This window comes from Somniosus microcephalus, chromosome 5 (genome assembly GCF_052327205.1).
Source record: "Somniosus microcephalus isolate GS21.2 chromosome 5, FLI_Smic_1.0, whole genome shotgun sequence".
Lineage (NCBI taxonomy): Eukaryota > Metazoa > Chordata > Chondrichthyes > Squaliformes > Somniosidae > Somniosus > Somniosus microcephalus.
The window spans coordinates 147271198-147291724 of record NC_140991.1 but is presented as its reverse complement, the minus strand read 5'-3'; the positions used below and the strand labels follow the sequence as shown (position 1 = coordinate 147291724).

The window sequence follows — 20527 nt, the reverse complement described above, 5'->3', positions numbered from 1 at the left end:
GCCGAGCATTTGCCGGGGGGGGGGGGTGCGGCGGGAGGCGCCCAGGAACACAGAAGTCCACTCCATTTCTCGCCCAGCAGCCAGATTGGCAGGCCAGCCGGGTGGGAAAGCCAGCAGTGAAAGCACTGGGGACTGTCCCCGGCAATCGGAGAAGATCGGGGGTTGGTGTGGGGACTTGGAGCGCAGCAGTGAGGTGGAAGGGAGGGAAAGATCGGAACATAGTGGGGGTTGCGGGTGGCAGATCGCAGCAGAAGAATTGCTTGAGGGGCTGAGGGGAGGGGAAGCACTTCTGCTTCTCCTGGCCCACAAGCAGTGCTCTTAAAAAGTACTAACCTGCTTATTCTGGCTACTCCTGCCTCCCTTTAGCTGACGTGTTTCCTGAGCCCTGGGAAACCTGGCTGGCTGGCAATGGCTGATAAATCTGAGAAACAGAGCCTCATTAACATATTATAATCACGGACCTGCCTCTCCAGAGCAAGTTACTCAGATGCCACCAAACCTACCGCGTTTAAACGGAAGTAGGCAAGTTCGCAAGGATTGGGTTTTGCATATTTAGTGATTTTTGAATCCCCCCTTTCCCCCCCACCCGACCTTCTGCTGCTCTCATTGTGGGGGGTAAAATGTGCTACATTACATACTCTTTACTCAGTTCAAAAACCTTAAGTTTGTGAATATAACTTGACTTGTTTTTAACAAATCTGCACAGACTGTCCTCGATCAACCCACGCATTTCTGAATGCTGACTAATTTTATCTCGAATTATGAATTCTAGGAGAGTGCCCACACAACTGACATTAGACTCGCTGGTCTCTAAATATCCAGTTTATCCTTCTCTTCCTTCTTGAACAAGGTCATTACATCAGCTACTCCCTTTCCCACAGCATAATTTACATGTTTAGGGAGGATTGAAAAATTATGGCCAGAGCCTCTATCTCCTCTCCAATGATGCATGCCATCAGGATCCGGTTGCTTAATCACCTTGAGTTCTGCTATTTCTGTCGGATACAAATCCTTTTCTACAGTCAGCTCTGTCAATTGTTTCATATCTCCTCCAGTACACACACGTTCTCGCTTCCACCATCCTTTGTATAAAAAAAAATGCAGACTGCTTATTTAATAACTGCCATACCCTCAGCCTGCACTCCTTCCTCCTTCATGCTTGAGTGGAACCCTGACTATTCTTTACTTTTTATATGCTTATGAAAGCCCTTTTATAATATTTGCTTGTCTTTTTTCATATTTCTTTTTAGCCCCTCTAATCTCTCTTCACTTCCTTACTACACTTATTAAATTCATCATGGTGGGCCTAATTTTATCAGAAGTCTCCATTTTAAGTTTGTTTTGTTTTAATCCCCTATTTATCCAGAGAACTATATTCTTTCCACCCCCTTTTTTGCCTTATTGAGATATATTTATTTTTGTTCTGTGAGGATTACTTTCTGCTGATCTGTCAACCTGTTTGCTAACTTTTCTGCCTAGTTAATTTAAGCCATGTTCCTTTTTATCTCACTAAATTTTGCCATTTTCCAGACCAGCAACTTTTACTCTTCAGTGTCCTTTTATATTCTTAATTGAACCTATATTGTGGTCATTATTTCCTAATAGTTTTCCTACTCTTTCTACCATTAATTTCCGAGAATTAAATGCGCAGTATTTGTTTTCTTTTTGGACTAGAAATTCTAAATGGTGTTCCCCATTTGACCACTACATTACCTTAATTCTAGTCTATCTTGGGATAGTTAAAATGTCCAAATATTATTGCCCTATTGTTTTTGTGTATTTCTCTGAACTGTCTGCAGATCTCCTCTGTCAGTGTCAATTTTTAGCAGCCTATAATGTACCATTGTACAATTTCCCTTCCTATTTCTTAACTCCAAAGCATAAGCATAAAAATTGTTCTAATGCAACTCCCTACATCTTTATGTTCTTTAGCTGTGATGGAATGCTTCACTAACACTGTCACCCACCCCCTTTTCCCTATATCTCTTGAAAAGTTATAACTACGAATATTAAATTCCTAGTCCTTTCCATGTCTGTATATGCAGTATCTACTATATTAAATCCCTCCATAGTTATTAATGCTTCTGACTTTCCAATTTTATTTTGAATGCTTTGCACATTCATGTGCATACCTATATCCTAAAAGCAATACTTTGGAAGTTTATAGAGCATAAAACAAAAGCTGCAGCAGGTGTGTAATTAGTACATGGTCATTTTCTCACTCTCCCATTCGAACGCACGCAGCCTACTTGTTGGGGACCCTGATGAACTTTAGCTGAATAAAACTTTGAAAATTGTCCTCTAGGTTTTTTTAAAATAATTATGAAAAATAGTTGAGCAGTACAGGTAGACTATCCTTTATCCGAAAACCTCGGGACCAGCCGAGTTTCGGATAAAGGAGAATTTCGGATTTCGGAAGGTGGGTCCGCGGGGGGTCGTGCGCACGACTTACGCTGATGCTCAGCGTAAGTCAGTCGGGGTCGGCGGGGGTCGGGGCCGGCGGTTGGTTTCCTTTTAATCTAGCATTCTGACACACTGTGAGTATATGACTTGCCCGTGGTCCTGGAGATCTGGTTTAAATGTAAAATCTTTGTGGAAGGTGGATCCTATTAGTCTTGAGCTTTGGAGTGCACGTCATGCCTGATGTGAGAAATTGACTGTCCGAGAGGCCGTGGTGCATTCAAAACTGTACGCTGATCTTGCAAATTCTTGTTCTCATCACAAACAGTGTTAGAGATGAAAAGTGATTGGAGTAACCCAGGTGACTCAGTGAGTAAATACATTTCTGCAAAGGATCTGAGATTAGTGGGGTTGCATAATCCGCAAAATTCAAAATCAGAACACCAAGTCCTGCTGGCGGTTGTCGGGGCTGGCGGTTGTCGGGGCTGGCGGTTGTCGGGGCTGGCGGTTGTCGGGGCTGGCGGTTGTCGGGGCTGGCGGTTGTCGGGGCTGGCGGTTGTCGGGGCTGGCGGTTGTCGGGGCTGGCGGTTGTCGGGGCTGGCGGTTGTCGGGGCTGGCGGTTGTCGGGGCTGGCGGTTGTCGGGGCTGGCGGTTGTCGGGGCTGGCGGTTGTCGGGGCTGGCGGTTGTCGGGGCTGGCGGTTGTCGGGGCTGGCGGTTGTCGGGGCTGGCGGTTGTCGGGGCTGGCGGTTGTCGGGGCTGGCGGTTGTCGGGGCTGGCGGTTGTCGGGGCTGGCGGTTGTCGGGGCTGGCGGTTGTCGGGGCTGGCGGTTGTCGGGGCTGGCGGTTGTCGGGGCTGGCGGTTGTCGGGGCTGGCGGTTGTCGGGGCTGGCGGTTGTCGGGGCTGGCGGTTGTCGGGGCTGGCGGTTGTCGGGGCTGGCGGTTGTCGGGGCTGGCGGTTGTCGGGGCTGGCGGTTGTCGGGGCTGGCGGTTGTCGGGGCTGGCGGTTGTCGGGGCTGGCGGTTGTCGGGGCTGGCGGTTGTCGGGGCTGGCGGTTGTCGGGGCTGGCGGTTGTCGGGGCTGGCGGTTGTCGGGGCTGGCGGTTGTCGGGGCTGGCGGTTGTCGGGGCTGGCGGTTGTCGGGGCTGGCGGTTGTCGGGGCTGGCGGTTGTCGGGGCTGGCGGTTGTCGGGGCTGGCGGTTGTCGGGGCTGGCGGTTGTCGGGGCCGGCGGTTGTCGGGGCCGGCGGTTGTCGGGGCCGGCGGTTGTCGGGGCCGGCGGTTGTCGGGGCCGGCGGTTGTCGGGGCCGGCGGTTGTCGGGGCCGGCGGTTGTCGGGGCCGGCGGTTGTCGGGGCCGGCGGTTGTCGGGGCCGGCGGTTGTCGGGGCCGGCGGTTGGCGGGGTTGTCGGGGCCGGGGGGGTTGGCGGTTGTCGGGGCTGGCGGGGTCCGCGGGGGGGTCGGCGGTTGTCGGGGCTGGCGCGGTTGGCGGGGTCCGCGGGGCGGTTGGCGGGGTCGGCGGGGGGTCGTGCGCACGACTTACCCTTTATCCGAACTTCCGAAACCGGAACCCTCTAAAAACCGAAGGTTTTTTCGTTCAGCGTAAGTCGTACGCACGACTTACGCTGAACGAAAAAACCTTCGGTTTTTAGAGGGTTTCGGTTTTCGGAAGTCCGGATAAAGGGTAGTCTACCTGTAACTGCAAAACCTGAAAAAAATACAATGTATTTGTGCAGGTGACTGGTACTAATGCATCCTGGAAAATTAGGTACATTGCACAATCCAAATTTAGCTCAGAGTTACAGCTCTGGCAAAAATCCAAGCTCAGACATTTAGGAGAAGCTAAAGTCATTAAAAGAACACAATTCAATAGATTCATTTAATGTTACAAATTATGTAAATTTTAATTTTTTAAAATTTTGTTTCAACTCTTATATTAGACATTAGAAACTTACCGAGAAAAAGATGAAAAATATTCAAAGAATTTTGATGCAGTTGTCGGGGGCAGATAATAATAGCTCCACTCAGTGGTCAAATTATGGACTTACAGAGGAATGTGTTTAAATAGGTGGTTGCCATTTAACTGTGGATATAGGAATTTATATAACGGGGAAAAAGTGTAACGAAAAGAGTTACAACAGGAAGTAAGGTTTTGTAGACAGGAAATGTATGCTGATGTAAGATTTTTATTAAGTTCTATAGATCTATAGTTAAATAGCAAAAGATGGGGAATTTTGGGAAGCAGAAAAGTAGAGTTGGATGGAGCACAGGAGTTTCCTTTCAGTACTGGCTGAGGAGCTAGTAGCTGAAAAACTGAGGTGTTACAATGATGCCACTGGCAAGTGTATGCATTCATGGTGTGACAAGTTTACATAATTTCATTATAAATGTGGACATAGAAATTTATAATGATGCAAGAGTTGGCACAAAAATGTGATAGAAAGATGACAACAGGAAGTAATGTTTTATAGACAGGAAATACATGCGGAATATTTATATATGTATATAATATCATCTGCTGTGACTTTGCTTACTGTGAGTCAGATATTTATAAGAACAAATGTGTTATGACAGCTAATGTTACTGGGGACAATGACATCAGCATTGGGAGCACCTGTGCGGTAAGTGGGTATTGGGAAGAGGATGCAGGGTCTGACAATACTAGGGTGAGGTCTCGGGATCTACCAGTATTTTAAGGGGTTTCCAGGGTCTGGAAATGTCCTGATTTTTAGTTTAAGCGGGACATCTGGGGATGTGTGACCTGAGCTTTCCCCGGGAGAGGGGTTTCAGATCATTGGGGAGGCCAGCTTCTGGCGGTATTGGGGGAGCGCGGGGTGGGGAGGATCATGATCTGGAAACCTAGTGGGGAGGTCCCCAAAGAATGGGGCCCAAACTGTCCTTGGTCCCTCTTGGACCATCAGGTACTCTTCCTCATTGCTTTTCCCAATGTCTGACAGTTCCTACCTTAAGGCATTTAAGAGTACATTTTCTGCGTAATGAATGAAAAGCAGAAAATTTATCTTAGTTAATGAGTTTTCCTACTTATGCAGTCTTTTATAAACATAATTTCCTAAAACATAAATTTCATAAAAACAAAGAGTTCTAAAGTTCATTAATATATTTTTAAAATCCTTAAGCCTAAAAATGGTTTGGAAGGTAGAGATTTGTTAAACTAAATTTTCAACTAAAATAGGGGGAAACGATCTTTGTTTTGTTTTCTAATCGTCAACAAAAAATCACACATGCTCTAATCACAATTGTTGTTTATCTATGAGGAGTTCATAATAGAAAAGCAAGATTTGTTAATTTTAATGTTTTCACTTCTTGAAATAAAGCTTTGAGGAATCACTTTCCAGTAATCTTTCAAAGTCATTTGGAAAAAGCAAAGAAACTCCCAAATCCTCACAGGAGATGGGGACGCATCCATTTTAATCAGCTCATGCTGATGTGCAGATTGCAAGCTGAGAAATTCTGCAAACTGTATATGCTGATAATGCATAGATGTGTTTTGAAGTTCTGGCCAACTTTTCTGAGGTATAAGCATTCAACCAAAGCCCAGACTTCTGAGACAGTCTAAGGCCTTGAAGTAAAATTTTTATGAAGAAGGCAAGACAGAAAAGGTAAATTTAATCATGGTATTGTGAAATACGCAATTTTAAAATTTTGATTTAAAACCTTATTTTGGAAATTAGATATTTCAATTACTGGAAAATGGCAGAAGAAAAAATATCAAAGCATTTTGAATCATTTGGTTCATCAACAGAGTGTGATGGTGAAATATTTTTATGATAGATTTTTCCCATTATAATTGTTTGTTTATGCATGGATTCTCATATGTTAACACGTGGATTCCCGTCTATATATTAATCTTGTGTATACCGTGCAATTTCTGTCCACAAACTTTGTCATGATTTTTGATAATACCTTCACATCAACATTTATAATGAGGAATTTTCACGTGTAAACAGTTGTGAAATTTGTGCATTTGACCATTTCTAACATTTCCAACTGCTTAGTTCACCCAATTTTGCGATGGGATCTAACCAAATCCCACCACACTTTTCTTTCCCTGGTGGTTTAGTGGTTGGCCACCAGATTTTGACATTGGTCAACCTGCAGTTTTCTTTCCCTGGCAGCATTGCAGCTTGGCTCCAGCATACCACCTTGAGCCTTGTGCCTCCCATACCATAACCCGTGACCTGTCTGTTGTAGTCCTTCGGGCTTTGCGACTGCTGACCTCACCATGACCCCTACCCAACCCTTGTTCTCTCGCCCTGCACACCCACACCCCCTTCTCATTGGGAGCTTTCTTTCCAGCCATCTTTTTCTCACTGTGACTATAATCAGGGATTATTTGAACAACTTTAGCTTAAAGAGCCATTTCGTTTTTTAACAGATTTATAGTCAGCAAATACATGATAATCGCTCATTCAGAAATACTGACATTGAAACCCGTGAAAATCAGTTAGTGCCTACGGGAGCAGGAAGCAGTTGCAGCAAAGATAGGAAGGATGTATGAATTCGCTGGTGCCTGCTGCACCATTAATTTAGTGATTTGTAGGTGTACTAGACTTTCTATGTATTTATTAATTCACTGCATACTTCTCCACTTAATTCACTGCTCACTACTGTCTTAATTTATTTATTTGTTGTTGCCTGCTGCTCTATGAATTTATTGATTCACTGGTGCCCGCTACTTGTTTGATTTATTAATTCAGTGCAGCGCACCTAACTGGGCACCAGTGTTCATCAATATCCTTTTGTTGTCAGTGAGTTGTGATGTATGTGGTTTGTGTTGGTTTCAGCTTTCCTTTTGTGATTGTATGGTGTCAAAAAACTAATTTTGTTCTCAAATAAGTTCTCCATTTCTCCTGTTATATTTAAAATCTTCCATGTTGTAGCAGCTTCTGTCTACCATTTTATTATATATTATTCTTTGGGAACATTGAGATAAAACTTTTCAACTACTGTAGAGGTCTTTATTGTAATGCCATGGGAGATTGATTATAAATGTTTACATAGCTAGTTTCCATTGTGGCTTGTTGGGGTTTTCATTATAAAAGCATAACAGAGGAAGTAAAGTTTGTGGACATGAAGTATGCAAAACTTTTAATATCTAAATAAGTTCATGAACTTCATGTGCTTACATTTACTAAACGATAATTACCACGGTATGTTTGATACACAATTAGGAGAAATCGTGAACACAGTAAGTTTTATTTCTTTTCCCAAATATCTTGGTCTTGTCCCACGTGTTGCTCAAATGTAACTGTCTAATGTAAACATTGAAATGATCTTGTTCTTTAGCTCTATTAGTATATTGACAAATGATGCTGTTCATTAGATCCTTCGGTATATTGACAAACTAACCAATGAAATGAAAGAAGCTGGAAACCTGGAGGGAATTCTATTAACAGGTCTGACAAAAGATGGCATTGACCTAATGGAAAGCTATGTCGATAGGACTGGTGATGTACAAACAGCAAGTTTCTGTATGCTGCAGGTAGGTCAAACAAAAATGTGGCAGTAACTGCTCGTTTAAACAAATGTATTTTCTTAACTTTGTAGTTGGAGATTCTACATGAGACTTTAGAAAAAAAATATTTATCCAAAGGGCACTAAACATTTTGAATGATCTACCATGCAAGGAAGTGGAATCAAAGACATTTGTGGTGGGGGGAGGGATTCAAGATGCAGTTGAATGTTAGGCCGGGTGATTTGATGTACTAGAGGGGTGAGCTAAATGTCCTTTCATCCTCCTTGAGTTGTGCTCTTATGATACCACTATGAAAGGGCGTATGTCTACCATCAGACTGTGTTGTTGGTCCTACAATTTAAAGACACCAGTTTAAATTATAGCTTTGATACTAAAGCTTAACAGTACTAAAACCTGATGGTTTTAATCAGAATACTTAATTGCAGTGAAGAAAGAGAATTAATATCAAGGCGTCTATTCTTCATGTTCCATATGCAACTGGCTAGTCTGCTACACAGTATGTCCTATCCTGATTAAAGAAGCATGAATGAATGCTGCATAGCAATTCAAAGAAGGGAGTAATAATTATTTTAATTGTAAAATGGTTATTGATTTGATTGACTAGTAATCAGTTAGTGTTACTGTATGATTGGTTGGTTGAAAGGAGACATAATTGAAGCAAGGATATAGTAGTTGCAAGGAGGTGTGATTCAAGCAGGGTAACATGGTCTCCAGTTTGCTTTACTTCGATGAGGTACATCATCTAGTGAAAATTGCATTAAAAAGTTGGCCAAATGCCTTGAAACAATCTGTTCATTGTATTTAATCATGCCATCATAACTCATAACCTATGGATAGCCAGAATACATTATATTTTGCATAAAGGTTATGTGTAATGTTAAGTTGTTGGTGTGATTTCCATTCTCTTTCCTTTGGCAACTAACTAGACAAATAATTTCTGACCCCTTATTTTAAAAGATGTGATTTCAGAGAGTATTATGAATTTTTAAATAAAGTTTATATTCTTTTAACATTCTCAGGGCTTCCCGAGTGATGTTGTGAAAGATCCCAGGGTCCAGTATTGGATTGAGAATTACAGGAACCTACTTGATGCTTGGAGGTTCTGGCATAAGAGGGCTGAATTTGACATCCATAGGAGTAAGTTGGACCCATTTTCAAAACCTCTTGCACAGGTAAATGGGTTTTTCAACAAACTGAACAACATAGTTGTGTTAAAAATGTTGGTTTCATTTAGAGAAAAAATTAGTTAAAAAAAAATCAGGGGAGCTGTTACTTGAGACCCAGAGACATAGATGAAGGAAAAGTCTTAGGGTTATATAAAGGGTACCAAGGGTTTGGGGTCAATCCGGTATTCCCCTCCCTTCCTCCACATGCCAAAATACATTATACACTGTGGTTTTTCATAAGCTGGCAGGAACATGGACATTTGATTCACCAAATCCTAAGTTCTTTGCTATCACGCAACTGGTAATGATGATTTCCTCTCCAAGTTGGTGACGATTATTAGAAAGAAAGACTTGCATTTATATAGCGCCTTTCATGACCTCAGGGTATCCCAAAGCGCTTTACAGCCAATGAAGTACATTTTGAAGTGTAGTTACTGTTGTAATGTAGGAAACGCGGCAGCCAACTTGTGCACAGCAAGCTCCCACAAACAGCAGTGTGATAATGATAGTGATGTTGAGCGAGGGATAAATATTGGTCAGGACACCGGGGATAACTCCCCTGCTCTTCTTCGAAATAGTGCCATGGGATCTTTTACATCCACCTGAAAAAGCAGATGGGGCCTCGATTTAACGTCTCCTCCGAAAGACAGCACTACCTCAGTACAGTACTGGAGTGTCAGCCTAGTCTCTGGAGTTGGACTTGAACCCACAACCTTCTGAGTCTGAGGCAAGAGTGCTACCCACTGAGCCATGGATTAGTTGTATTTAGACTTTTTAAACTTTAGTTCTAACTCCTGTTTTTATTCACGTTTATAGAACTATCCCTAACATTTATTTTAGATGATCAGTTTGAAAAGCCATTGTCAGCATTCATCATTTTACTGTTGGATTAGCTACACTTGCATAATAATCTTTACTTAATGCCATAATCTATCCAAAGCAGTGTAATTCAGTAATAGTTATGGCTAGGGATAAGCAAAATACTTGAATTTTACACTGTCCAGTTAGGGCAAAGTCATTTCATATTACCCTACTGAAAGATGTGAAGTTAACATATTCCCATACTAAAAGTTACTGTTATTTTCACAAAGGATACTAGTAATTAATTCTACTATATGTTAATATAACATTTAATTCATGACGGTTTATTTTGTGAAATTCAGTAAGACACCAATTTTAAAAGCTGGCATCAAATGTTATTTTTCAATTCCGCTACATTAAATGAGTTGGTTTCAGAATAGTTGTCGTTAGTGGAAATATGCAAATGGATTTAGGTGTTCATTAATTGGGGGAAAAACCAGAATGAGCTTGTATTTTTGCTCTTTTAATTACTCTGAATCCATGTTGGATGCATCCATTTTAAGTTGAGCTGATACTTAACTGTATCCGTGTTTACTATTTGCTTCTAATACCGTAGAATCCCACTGTACTGAAGTAATTCAAACCAGGACCCATTTTCTAGATAAATTTGTTAGTGCTGGTATTTTTTATTTATGTTTATTGCTTTTGTTTTTTTTAAAGGTTGACATTTTGTCAAAAATAATTGCTTACCAAATACTTAAAATTTTCCAGTATTACAATTTAGTGATGAGGAAAAAAATAACAAAACTTCTGGTAACGGATTGGTTAAGCCTGTTTCAATGCTGCTATGTGCCTACTGTGAAGAGATTCGCCTGCAGGGTGCACTAGAGCTTTACATATGAGCAGATTGGCTTTGCTGGAAAATTTCTGCTCATGGAAGTCACACATCATGCATGGTACAAATGGAGATTGAAAAACTTTCCATGAACAACTTGACACTGATCAAAGAGTTAGACTGGACATTATCATGAACCATGGTGTGGAGATGCCGGTGTTGGACTGGGGTGGACAAATGTAAGAAGTCACACAACACCAGGTTACAGTCCAACAGTTTTATTTGAAATCACAAGCTTTCGGAGCACTGCTCCTTCGTCAGGTGAAGTGGAGAGATGCCTATAGACACAGATTATATAGTCAGAGAATAATGCCAGATGATTACAGGTAATCTTTCTAACTGCCATTTATCACACCTCGGCAGAGAGATAATCACAGCAATCAAAGGTGTGAATGGTGTCCAAACAGGTCAGTCAGGAAAACATTACATCAAAGAACAATGAGGTGGGGTCACAAGGGGTCAAATGTTGCAGATGCTGGGGTCTGTATGAAAAATAAAAAACAGACAAAAAACATTTTCTTTGCTGGAAATCACAGCAGGTCCGGCCGCATCTGTAGAGAGAACAAGCCAACGACGACTCGAGTCTGGATGACCCTATGTCAGGTGGGGTTACATGTAGCGTGACATGAACCCAAGATCCCGGTTAGGCCGTCCTCGTGAGTGCGGAACTTGGCTATCAGTTTATGCTCGACGATTTTGCGTTGTCGTGTGTCTCGAAGGCCGCCTTGGAGAATGCTTACCCGAAGATCGGAGGCTGAATGTCCTTGCCTGCTGAAGTGTTCCCCGACAGGGAGGGAACACTCCTGCCTGGCGATTGTTGCGCGGTGTCCGTTCATCCGTTGTCGCAGTGTCTGCATGGTCTCGCCGATGTACCATGCTCCGGGGCATCCTTTCCTGCAACGTATGAGGTAGACAACATTGGCCGAGTCACATGAGTATGTACCATGTACCTGGTGGGTGGTGTCCTCACGTGTGATGATGGTATCTGTGTTGATCTGGCATGTCTTGCAGAGGTTGCCGTGGCAGGGTTGTGTGGTGTCGTGGCCGCTGTTCTCCTGAAAGCTGGGTAATTTGCTGCGAACGATGGTCTGTTTGAGGTTAGGTGGCTGTTTGAAGGCGAGTAGTGGAGGCGTGGGGATGGCCTTGGCGAGGTGTTCGTCATCATCGATGACATGTTGAAGGCTGCGAAGAACATGGCGTAGTTTCTCTGCTCCGGGGAAGTACTGGACGACGAAGGGTACTCTGTTGGTTGTGTCCCGTGTTTGTCTTCAGAGGAGGTCTATGCGATTTTTCGCTGTGGCCCGTCGGAACTGTCGATCGACGAGTCGAGCGTCATATCCCGTTCTTACGAGGGCGTCTTTCAGCGTCTGTAGGTGTCCATCGCATTCCTCCTCGTCTGAGCAGATCCTGTGTATTCACAGGGCTTGTCCATAGGGGATGGCTTCTTTAATGTGGTTAGGGTGGAAGCTGGAGAAGTGGAGCATCGTGAGGTTGTCTGTGGGCTTGCGGTAGAGTGAAGTGCTGAGGTGTCCGTCTTTGATGGAGATTTGTGTGTCCAAGAATGAAACCGATTCTGAGGAGTAGTCCATGGTGAGTTTGATGGTGGGATGGAACTTCTTGATGTTATCGTGTAGTCTTTTCAGTGATTCTTCGCCGTGGGTCCATAGGAAGAAAATGTAATCGATGTATCTGGTGTATAGCGTTGGCTGGAGGTCCTGTGCAGCGAAGAAGTCTTGCTCGAACTTGTGCATGAAGATGCTGGCGTATTGGGGTGCGAAATTGGTCCCCATGGCTGTTCCGTGCGTTTGGGTAAAGAACTGGTTGTCGAAGGTGAAGACATTGTGGTCAAGGATGAAGTGGATGAGTTTATAGGATGGCGTCTGGAGATTGGCTGTTGTTGGTGTTGAGTACTGAGGCTGTCGCAGCGATGCCGTCATCGTGGGGGATACTGGTGTAGAGTGCCGAGACGTCCATCGTGGCGAGGAGTGTTCCTGGTTCAACTGGTCCGTGGGTGCTGAGTTTCTGTAAGAAGTCTGTAGTGTCGCGACAGAAGCTGGGGGTTCCCTGTACGATGGGTTTCAGGATGCCCTCGACGTATCCAGAGAGGTTCTCTCACAGGGTTCCGTTGCCTGATACGATAGGAAGTCCGGGTGTGTTGGCTTTGTGTATCTTTGGGAAGCAGTAGAAGTCTCCCACGCGGGGAGTACGTGGGATGAGAGCGCGTAGGATGCTTTGAAGGTCTGGATCGAAGGTCGTGATCAGTCTGTTGAGTTGGCGGGTGTGTTCTTTGGTCGGATCTGCGGGTAACTGTAGTGTTCCTGGTTGTCGGTATGCTTCTTTGCAATAGTCCGTTCTGTTCTGTATGACGATGGCTCCTCCCTTGTCTGCTGGTTTGATGACGATGTTGCGGTTTGTCTTGAGAGCATGGATGGCGTTGCGTTGTGCTCGGGTGACATTCTGGACTGTCTTGTGAGTGCGGCTGATGAATTTGGCCTTGATGCATCTCCTGACAGCTTGAGCATACATGTCAAGCTTAGGGCAGCGACCCTCCGGAGGGGTCCAATTTGACTCTTTTTCAGTTGCTGCACTGCGGATCCCTCTGCTGTTCCGGATCATTGGTTGTCTCATTGGGTTCGCTGCTGACATCTTGGGATTTGTGGAAGAATTCCCAGAGCCTCATTCTCCTGATGAATTCCTCTGTGTCTGCCGCGAGACCGATGGGGTCCATTTTGGTGGTGGGGCAGAAATTGAGCCCGCAGCTGAGAACTTCAATTTCGTCTGGTTGAATGGTGTGGTCGGGACAAGTTGACGATGGACTTCCCTGTGGTTTCAACCGTGGTACCGGGGGAGGCTTGCTTGCTGCTGGTGGTGATGCTGAGTTTCTCAAGCTTCCTGTTCTTGGTGTGCAACCAACCAACGCTATACACCAGATACATCGACGACATTTTCTTCCTATGGACCCACAGCGAAGAATCACTGAAAAGACTACACGATAACATCAAGAAGTTCCATCCCACCATCAAACTCACCATGGACTACTCCTCAGAATCGGTTTCATTCTTGGACACACGAATCTTCATCAAAGACGGACACCTCAGCACTTCACTCTACCGCAAGCCCACAGACAACCTCACGATGGTTCACTTCTCCAGCTTCCACCCTAACCACGTTAAAGAAGCCACCCCCTATGGACAAGCCCTGCGAATACACAGGACCTGCTCAGACAAGGAGGAACGCGATGGACACCTACAGACGCTGAAAGACGCCCTCGTAAGAACGGGATATGACGCTCGACTCGTCGATCGACAGTTCCGACGGGCCACAGCGAAAAATCGCATAGACCTCCTCTGAAGACAAACACGGGACACAACCAACAGAGTACCCTTCGTCGTCCAGTACTTCCCCGGAGCGGAGAAACTACGCCATGTTCTTCACAACCTTCAACATGTCATCGATGACGACGAACACCTCGCCAAGGCCATCCCCACGCCTCCACTACTCACCTTCAAACAGCCGCCTAACCTCAAACAGACCATCGTTCGCAGCAAATTACCCAGCTTTCAGGAGAACAGCGACCACGACACCACACAACCCTGCCACGGCAACCTCTGCAAGACATGCCAGATCATCAACACAGATACCATCATCACACGTGAGGACACCACCCACCAGGTACATGGTACATACTCATGTGACTCGGCCAACGTTGTCTACCTCATACATTGCAGGAAAGGATGCCCCGGAGCATGGTACATCGGCGCGACCATGCAGACACTGCGACAACGGATGAACGGACACCGCGCAACTATCGCCAGGCAGGAGTGTTCCCTCCCAGTCGGGTAACACTTCAGCAGTCAAGAACATTCAGCCTCTGATCTTCGGGTAAGCATTCTCCAAGGCGGCCTTCGAGACACACGACAACGCAAAATCGTAGAGCAGAAACTGATAGCCAAGTTCCGCACTCATGAGGACAGCCTCAACCGGGATCGGGTTCATGTCACGCTACATGTAACCCCACCTGACGTAGGGTCATCCAACTTGAGTCGTCGTTGGCTTGTTCTCTCTACACAGATGCAGCCGGACCTGCTGTGATTTCCAGCAAAGAAAATGTTTTTTGTCTTTTTTATTTTTCATACAGACCCCAGCATCTGCAACATTTGACCCCTTGTGACCCCACCTCATTGTTCTTTGATGTAATGTTTTCCTGACTGACCTGTTTGGACACCATTCACACCTTTGATTGCTGTGATTATCTCTCTGCCGAGGTGTGATAAATGGCAGTTAGAAAGGTTACCTGTAATCATCTGGCATTATTCTCTGACTATATAATCTGTGTCTATAGGCATCTCTCCACTTCACCTGACGAAGGAGCAGCGCTCCGAAAGCTTGTGATTTCAAATAAAACTGTTGGACTATAACCTGGTGTTGTGTGACTTCTTACAATTATCATGAACAGAAGGGGAGTTTTGGTTAGGATTCTTGAAAGCTGAGAGGTTGACATATTACCTGATCAGTACTGTTACTGTTGCAGTTATCCATTCAGCTGGCATTGCTGCATGGTCAGATTGTGAGGCATTCCTATCTGGGCTTGTGCCCTGGCATGCCCAGCTTTATAATGTGACACTTCTTCAAGAACATTTCCAATTAGTGCAGGTAAGTTGTTAGAGGGATGAGTAATGGGATATGTCTTAGAGCGTTGCTTGATTCTCTTATGTAATTGGAAAGGAATTTTTCATGGTTTTTCCTAATTGGCTATAGTCTTTTTCCTTTTGTTTTGTTGCTTCTCAATGGAGATTGTGTGGTTAATGGGTGGGTAGATGGTGTATATGATTGCAATGTATCTTGATAGGGTGCACTTGATGGCCCTGATTCTCTCTTTCCTGTCCTTTTAATATACGTTATTCCGTTTCTCCAGCAATCCTAAATGGTTGTGAATTCTGGACTCTATTTAATGTTTTATTGAGCTTCAGTACTTTCTTCTGTAGGATGGGACTTGTAATGCGTGTGCTGTTTTCTCTTCATGCTCAGCAAGTACAACACTAAGTACAACGGGCACAGTTTCCAATATATAATCGCCCTCATATGTCCAAGATGCCCCTGTGCTATGCCTGGAGCCCTCCTGCCCTGCTCTCTTCTGGTTTCAGTTTGCACTGTGAATTGGACTAGTGCCTAGCCCGCCCGCATCCTGCCTGCTTTGTTTAAAAATAAGCATAATTGGTCAGGGCTCCAGGGAGGAGCAGAGGTCAAGTTAAAACTAGGTCAGAGAATGCAGATGATGATTCGGAACTGCTGCACGCAAATGAAAGAATGGCATTTCAATAGGAATAATATTTTTAAAATTTTCTAAGTGGCCTGAGTTTATAAGACCCACTCTGGTTCCAGTCTCCTTGTTGGAAGCAGGATTCAGAGCCAGGGTCCAGGGTCCACGTCCCACTCAATTATGCGCACACAGCTCAGTATACACACAATCCACTTGGCACTTTTACATTGGCTATTAGCCGCGCCACTTCTGATTGTCTGCTGCAGCGAATTCTAATTAGAAATGCAGGAACATATAGAGTTAATTATCAACAGCAAAATCAGCACGCTAGACAGCAAAATATATGGTGCATGTTGCTGATCTAGCTGTTGCTGGAAAATCAAACCAATATTACTGCCTTGAAATGTTATTGTATATGCAGTTAACATTCTTACCAAAAGATGGCATAATACTGCAGTAGTATTTGGCTTACTGGTGCATGTACATTCTTACTTAATCATTGCATATTACAACTTCAGTAAAACAGAACATACTGATTAATGGAATTAAGTAGAAACTTTTCTGAAGAGTTAGCTTTGCTGCAGGGGAGGGGGTAGGAGAGTGAAGAAAAAGTACTGAGGAGTACTCAAGTAATTAGAATAACACTTGTATGTATTAGTCAGGGATGGTGTTTTACCTATATTTCTTTGAATCCTGCTGTTTTCGCCACTGCTGTTTAGTTTTCCTAAGACAGTATCTACTGTGCCTGAGTACCTACCAGCTGCCAGAACTCCACAACTCCAACTTTCAGCTGCTACCTAGATGATGTGCAAGAGCCTAGGGAGGATTTGGCACATTTCCCACCCTCCCCCAGCAATATGGCCAAGATAAGAACTGGAGCAAAGTGGGAATTAAACCTGTTCAGCGTGCACAATAGATGTCAAGAAAGCAGTGACCTGAACTATTAGATTGCCTTTCATGGTAGTGTTATGTAACACATGCCCAATAATTTTAAAGGACTTAATTCCTGAAAAATAAATCATCATGTTTCAGTTAATTTTGTCAGTTTTCATGAGAACTTTTGAAGATTTCAGAGATATTGGAAATCTACACACTATTGGTTGATCAGATTGACCCTGATAGTGGACCTGGAGAGAACTATGGTTTTTACCATTTCCCATTGTAGAAAGCAATTGGGCTGGGACATGCAAAACTAGAAAAAGTGACCAATATTATTTAGGCTTACTAAACACTAATGCAAAAGATTTTTTGGAAAGTGTGACTGTTTATGGTTCACTTGGAGCATTTCTTGTAGTTTGAATAATAAACTATGCTCTATTATTGAGGTGTTATTGGTATGACTCAGACCTCTTTACATTACAAATGAACAGCATTGCACTCCATTGTACTGATACTCATTGGTATGCGTGTGTTTTTTTGTTAGCTGTGTATATAGAAATGCCCACCAATCTCCAAAAGCAAAACTGCTGAGAAGTAAACAGCAATAATTTCCTTTTGTTTGTTCTGGAGTTCACACTCTCTCCCCATAGGACATGCTACTGCTACACTGAGTCCTGGTTAGACAACATCTGGAGTACTGTGTACAGTTCTGGGCAACGCACCTTGGAAAGGATATATTGGTCTTGGAAGGAGTGCAGCGCAGATTCACCAGAATGTTAGCAGGGCTTTGAGGGTTCGATTATGAGGAGAGATTACATAAACTAGGCTTGTATTCCCTCGAATATAGAAGGTTAAGGGGTGATTTGATTGAGGTTTTTAAAATTGAAAAGAATTGATGGGGTAGATAGAGAGAAACATTTTCTGCTGGTGGGGGAATCTAGGACAAGGGGACATAACTTTAAAATCAGAGCCAGGTCATTCAGGACAGAAGATAGGAAACACTTCACATGCAAAGGGTGGTAGAAGTGTGGAACTCTCTCCCACAAAAATTAGTAGATGCTAGCTCAATTAATAACTTTAAATCTGAGATCAATAGATTTTTGCTAGCCAAGGATATTAAGGGGTATGGAGCCAAGGCATCTGGATGTAAGATACAGATTAGCCATGATCTCGTTGAATGGCAGAACAGACTCGAGAGGCTGAATGGCCTTCTGTTCCTATGTTCCTATCCCACTTAACTAAACCAGAGAACTTGAGCACAAATTGGTAAGAACAAAAAGCATGGGGCTGCCCATGTGTGTACAAGGATACTACTGGACTTCAACCAGCTAATACCATGTAGCTTGCCAGCATAACATTTGATAAGAATCATAGAATGGTTACAGCACAGAAAGAGGCCTGTCGAGCCCGTGCCGACACTCAACAGGAGCACTTCAGCTAGTCCCATTCTCCCGCCCTTTCCCCGTAGCCCTGCAATTATTTTTCCTTCAGGTACTTATCCAATTCACTTTTGAAGCCACAATTGAATCTGCTTCCACCACCTTTTCAGGCAGTGCATTCCAGATCCTAACCATTCGCTGAGTAAAAAGTATTTCTCCATATCGCCTTTGGTTCTTCTGCCAATCACCTTAAATCTGTGCCCTCTGGTTCTCGACCCTTCTGCCAATGGGAACAGTTTCTCTCTATCTACTCTATCTAGACCCCTCATGATTTTGAACACCTCTATCAAATCTCCTCTCCACCTTCTCTGCTCATAGGAGAACAACCCCAGCTACTCCAGTCTATCCACGTAACTGAAGTCCCTCATCCCTGGAACCATTCTTGTAAATCTTTTCTGCACCCTCTCTAAGGCCTTCACATCCTTCCTAAAGTGCAGTGCCCAGAATTGGACACACTACTCCAGTTGAGGCCGAACCATTGTTTTATAGAGGTTCATCAGAACTTCCTTGCTTTTGTATTCCATGCCTCTCTTTATAAAGCCCAGGACCCTGTATGCTTTTTTAACTGCCTTCTCAACCTGTCCTGCCACCTTCAACAATTTGTGCACATATATCCCCAGGTGTCTCTGTTCCTGAACCCCCTTTAGAATTGTACCCTTTAGTTTATGTTGTCTCTCCTCATTCTTCCTACCAAAATGTATCACTTTGCACTTTTCTGCGTTAAATTTCATCTGCCACATGTCCACCCATTCCACCAGCCTGTCTATGTCCTCTTGAAGTCTATCACTATTCTCACTGTGTCATCTGCAAATTTTGAAATTGTGTCCTGTACACCCAAGTCCAAGTCATTAATATATATATCAAGAAAAGCAGTGGTCCTAGTACCGACACCTGGGAACACCACTGTACACCTTCCTCCAGTCCGAAAAACAACCGTTCACCACTACTCTCTCTTCCTGTCACTTAGCCAATTTCATATCCATGCTGCCACTGTCCCTTTTATTCCATGGGCTTCAAATTTGCTGGCAAGCCTATTATGTGGCACTTTATCAAACGCCTTTTGGAAGTCCATATACACCACATCAACCACGTTGCCCTCATCAACCCTCTCTGTTACCTCATCAAAAAACTCAATCAAGTTAGTTAAACACGATTTGACTTTGACAAATCTATGCTGGCTTTCTTTAATTAATCCACACTTGTCCAAGTGACTTAATTTTGTCCCAGATTATCGTTTCTGAAAGCTTCCCCACCACCGAGGTTAAACTGACTGGCCTGTAGTTGCTGGGTTTATCCTTGCACCCTTTTTTGAACAAGGGTGTAACATTTGCAATTCTCCAGTCCTCTGGCACCATCGCTGTATCTAAGGAAGATTGGAAGATTATGGCCAGTACCTCTGCAATTTCCACCTTTACTTCCCTCAGCAACCTAGGATGCATCCCATCTGGTCCTGGTGACTTATCTACTTTAAGTACAACCAGCCTTTCTAGTACCTCTATCAATTATTAGTGCATCCAGTATCTCAGCTACCTCCTTTGACTATGACTTTGGCAGCATCTTCTTCCTTGGTAAAGACAGATGCAAAGTACTTATTTAGTACCTCTGCCTTCATGAGTAGGTCTACCTTTTGGTCCCTAATCGGCCCCACCCCTCTTACTACCCATTTACTATTTATATGCCTATAGAAGACTTTTGGATTCCCTTTTGTGTTAGCTGCCAGTCTATTTTCATACGCTTCCCTTTTGTACAGCTAGGACCATCCCTTACTCTTGGGGCATTGGCTTGCAGGGTAATCAGGAACTGAGTGGATAAAAATACAACTCTCCGTGACAAATGTATCTCGCCAGGCTAGCTGGTCAATTGGCATTATCACCCTGGAGTATTCCAGACCTGCCACAGAGAATCGGTTTTGGTTTAAATCTTCCAATGTCAGCTGTGGCTCAGTTGGTAGCACCCTCATCTCTGAGTCAGAAGGTTGTGGGTCCAAGTCCCACTCCAGAGACTTGAGCACAAAAATCTAGGCTGACACTCTGGTGCAGTATTGAGGGAGGGAGGTAGGTGCTGTCTTTTGGATGAGACTTTAAACCGAGGCCCCGTCTGCCCTCCCAGGTGGACATAAAAGATCCTATGGCACTTTCGAGGAAGAGCAGGGGAGTTATCCTCTGTGTCCTAGCCAATATTTATCCCTCAATTAACAT

At 44.0% G+C, this 20527-nt stretch overlaps 1 protein-coding gene across 2 annotated transcripts in view; it reads left to right on the top strand.

Annotated features, from left to right (window-relative positions):
- The window catches only part of mios (missing oocyte, meiosis regulator, homolog (Drosophila)), a 66263-nt gene that overhangs the window by 34642 nt on the left and 11094 nt on the right, over positions 1–20527 (top strand). For both annotated transcript variants that reach the window (XM_085988355.1, XM_085988354.1), the window contains exons 7-8: positions 7737–7895; positions 8909–9061. In XM_085988355.1, coding sequence (XP_085844481.1) covers positions 7737–7895; positions 8909–9061 — 312 coding nt within the window. The remainder of the gene's footprint in view (positions 1–7736; positions 7896–8908; positions 9062–20527) is intronic.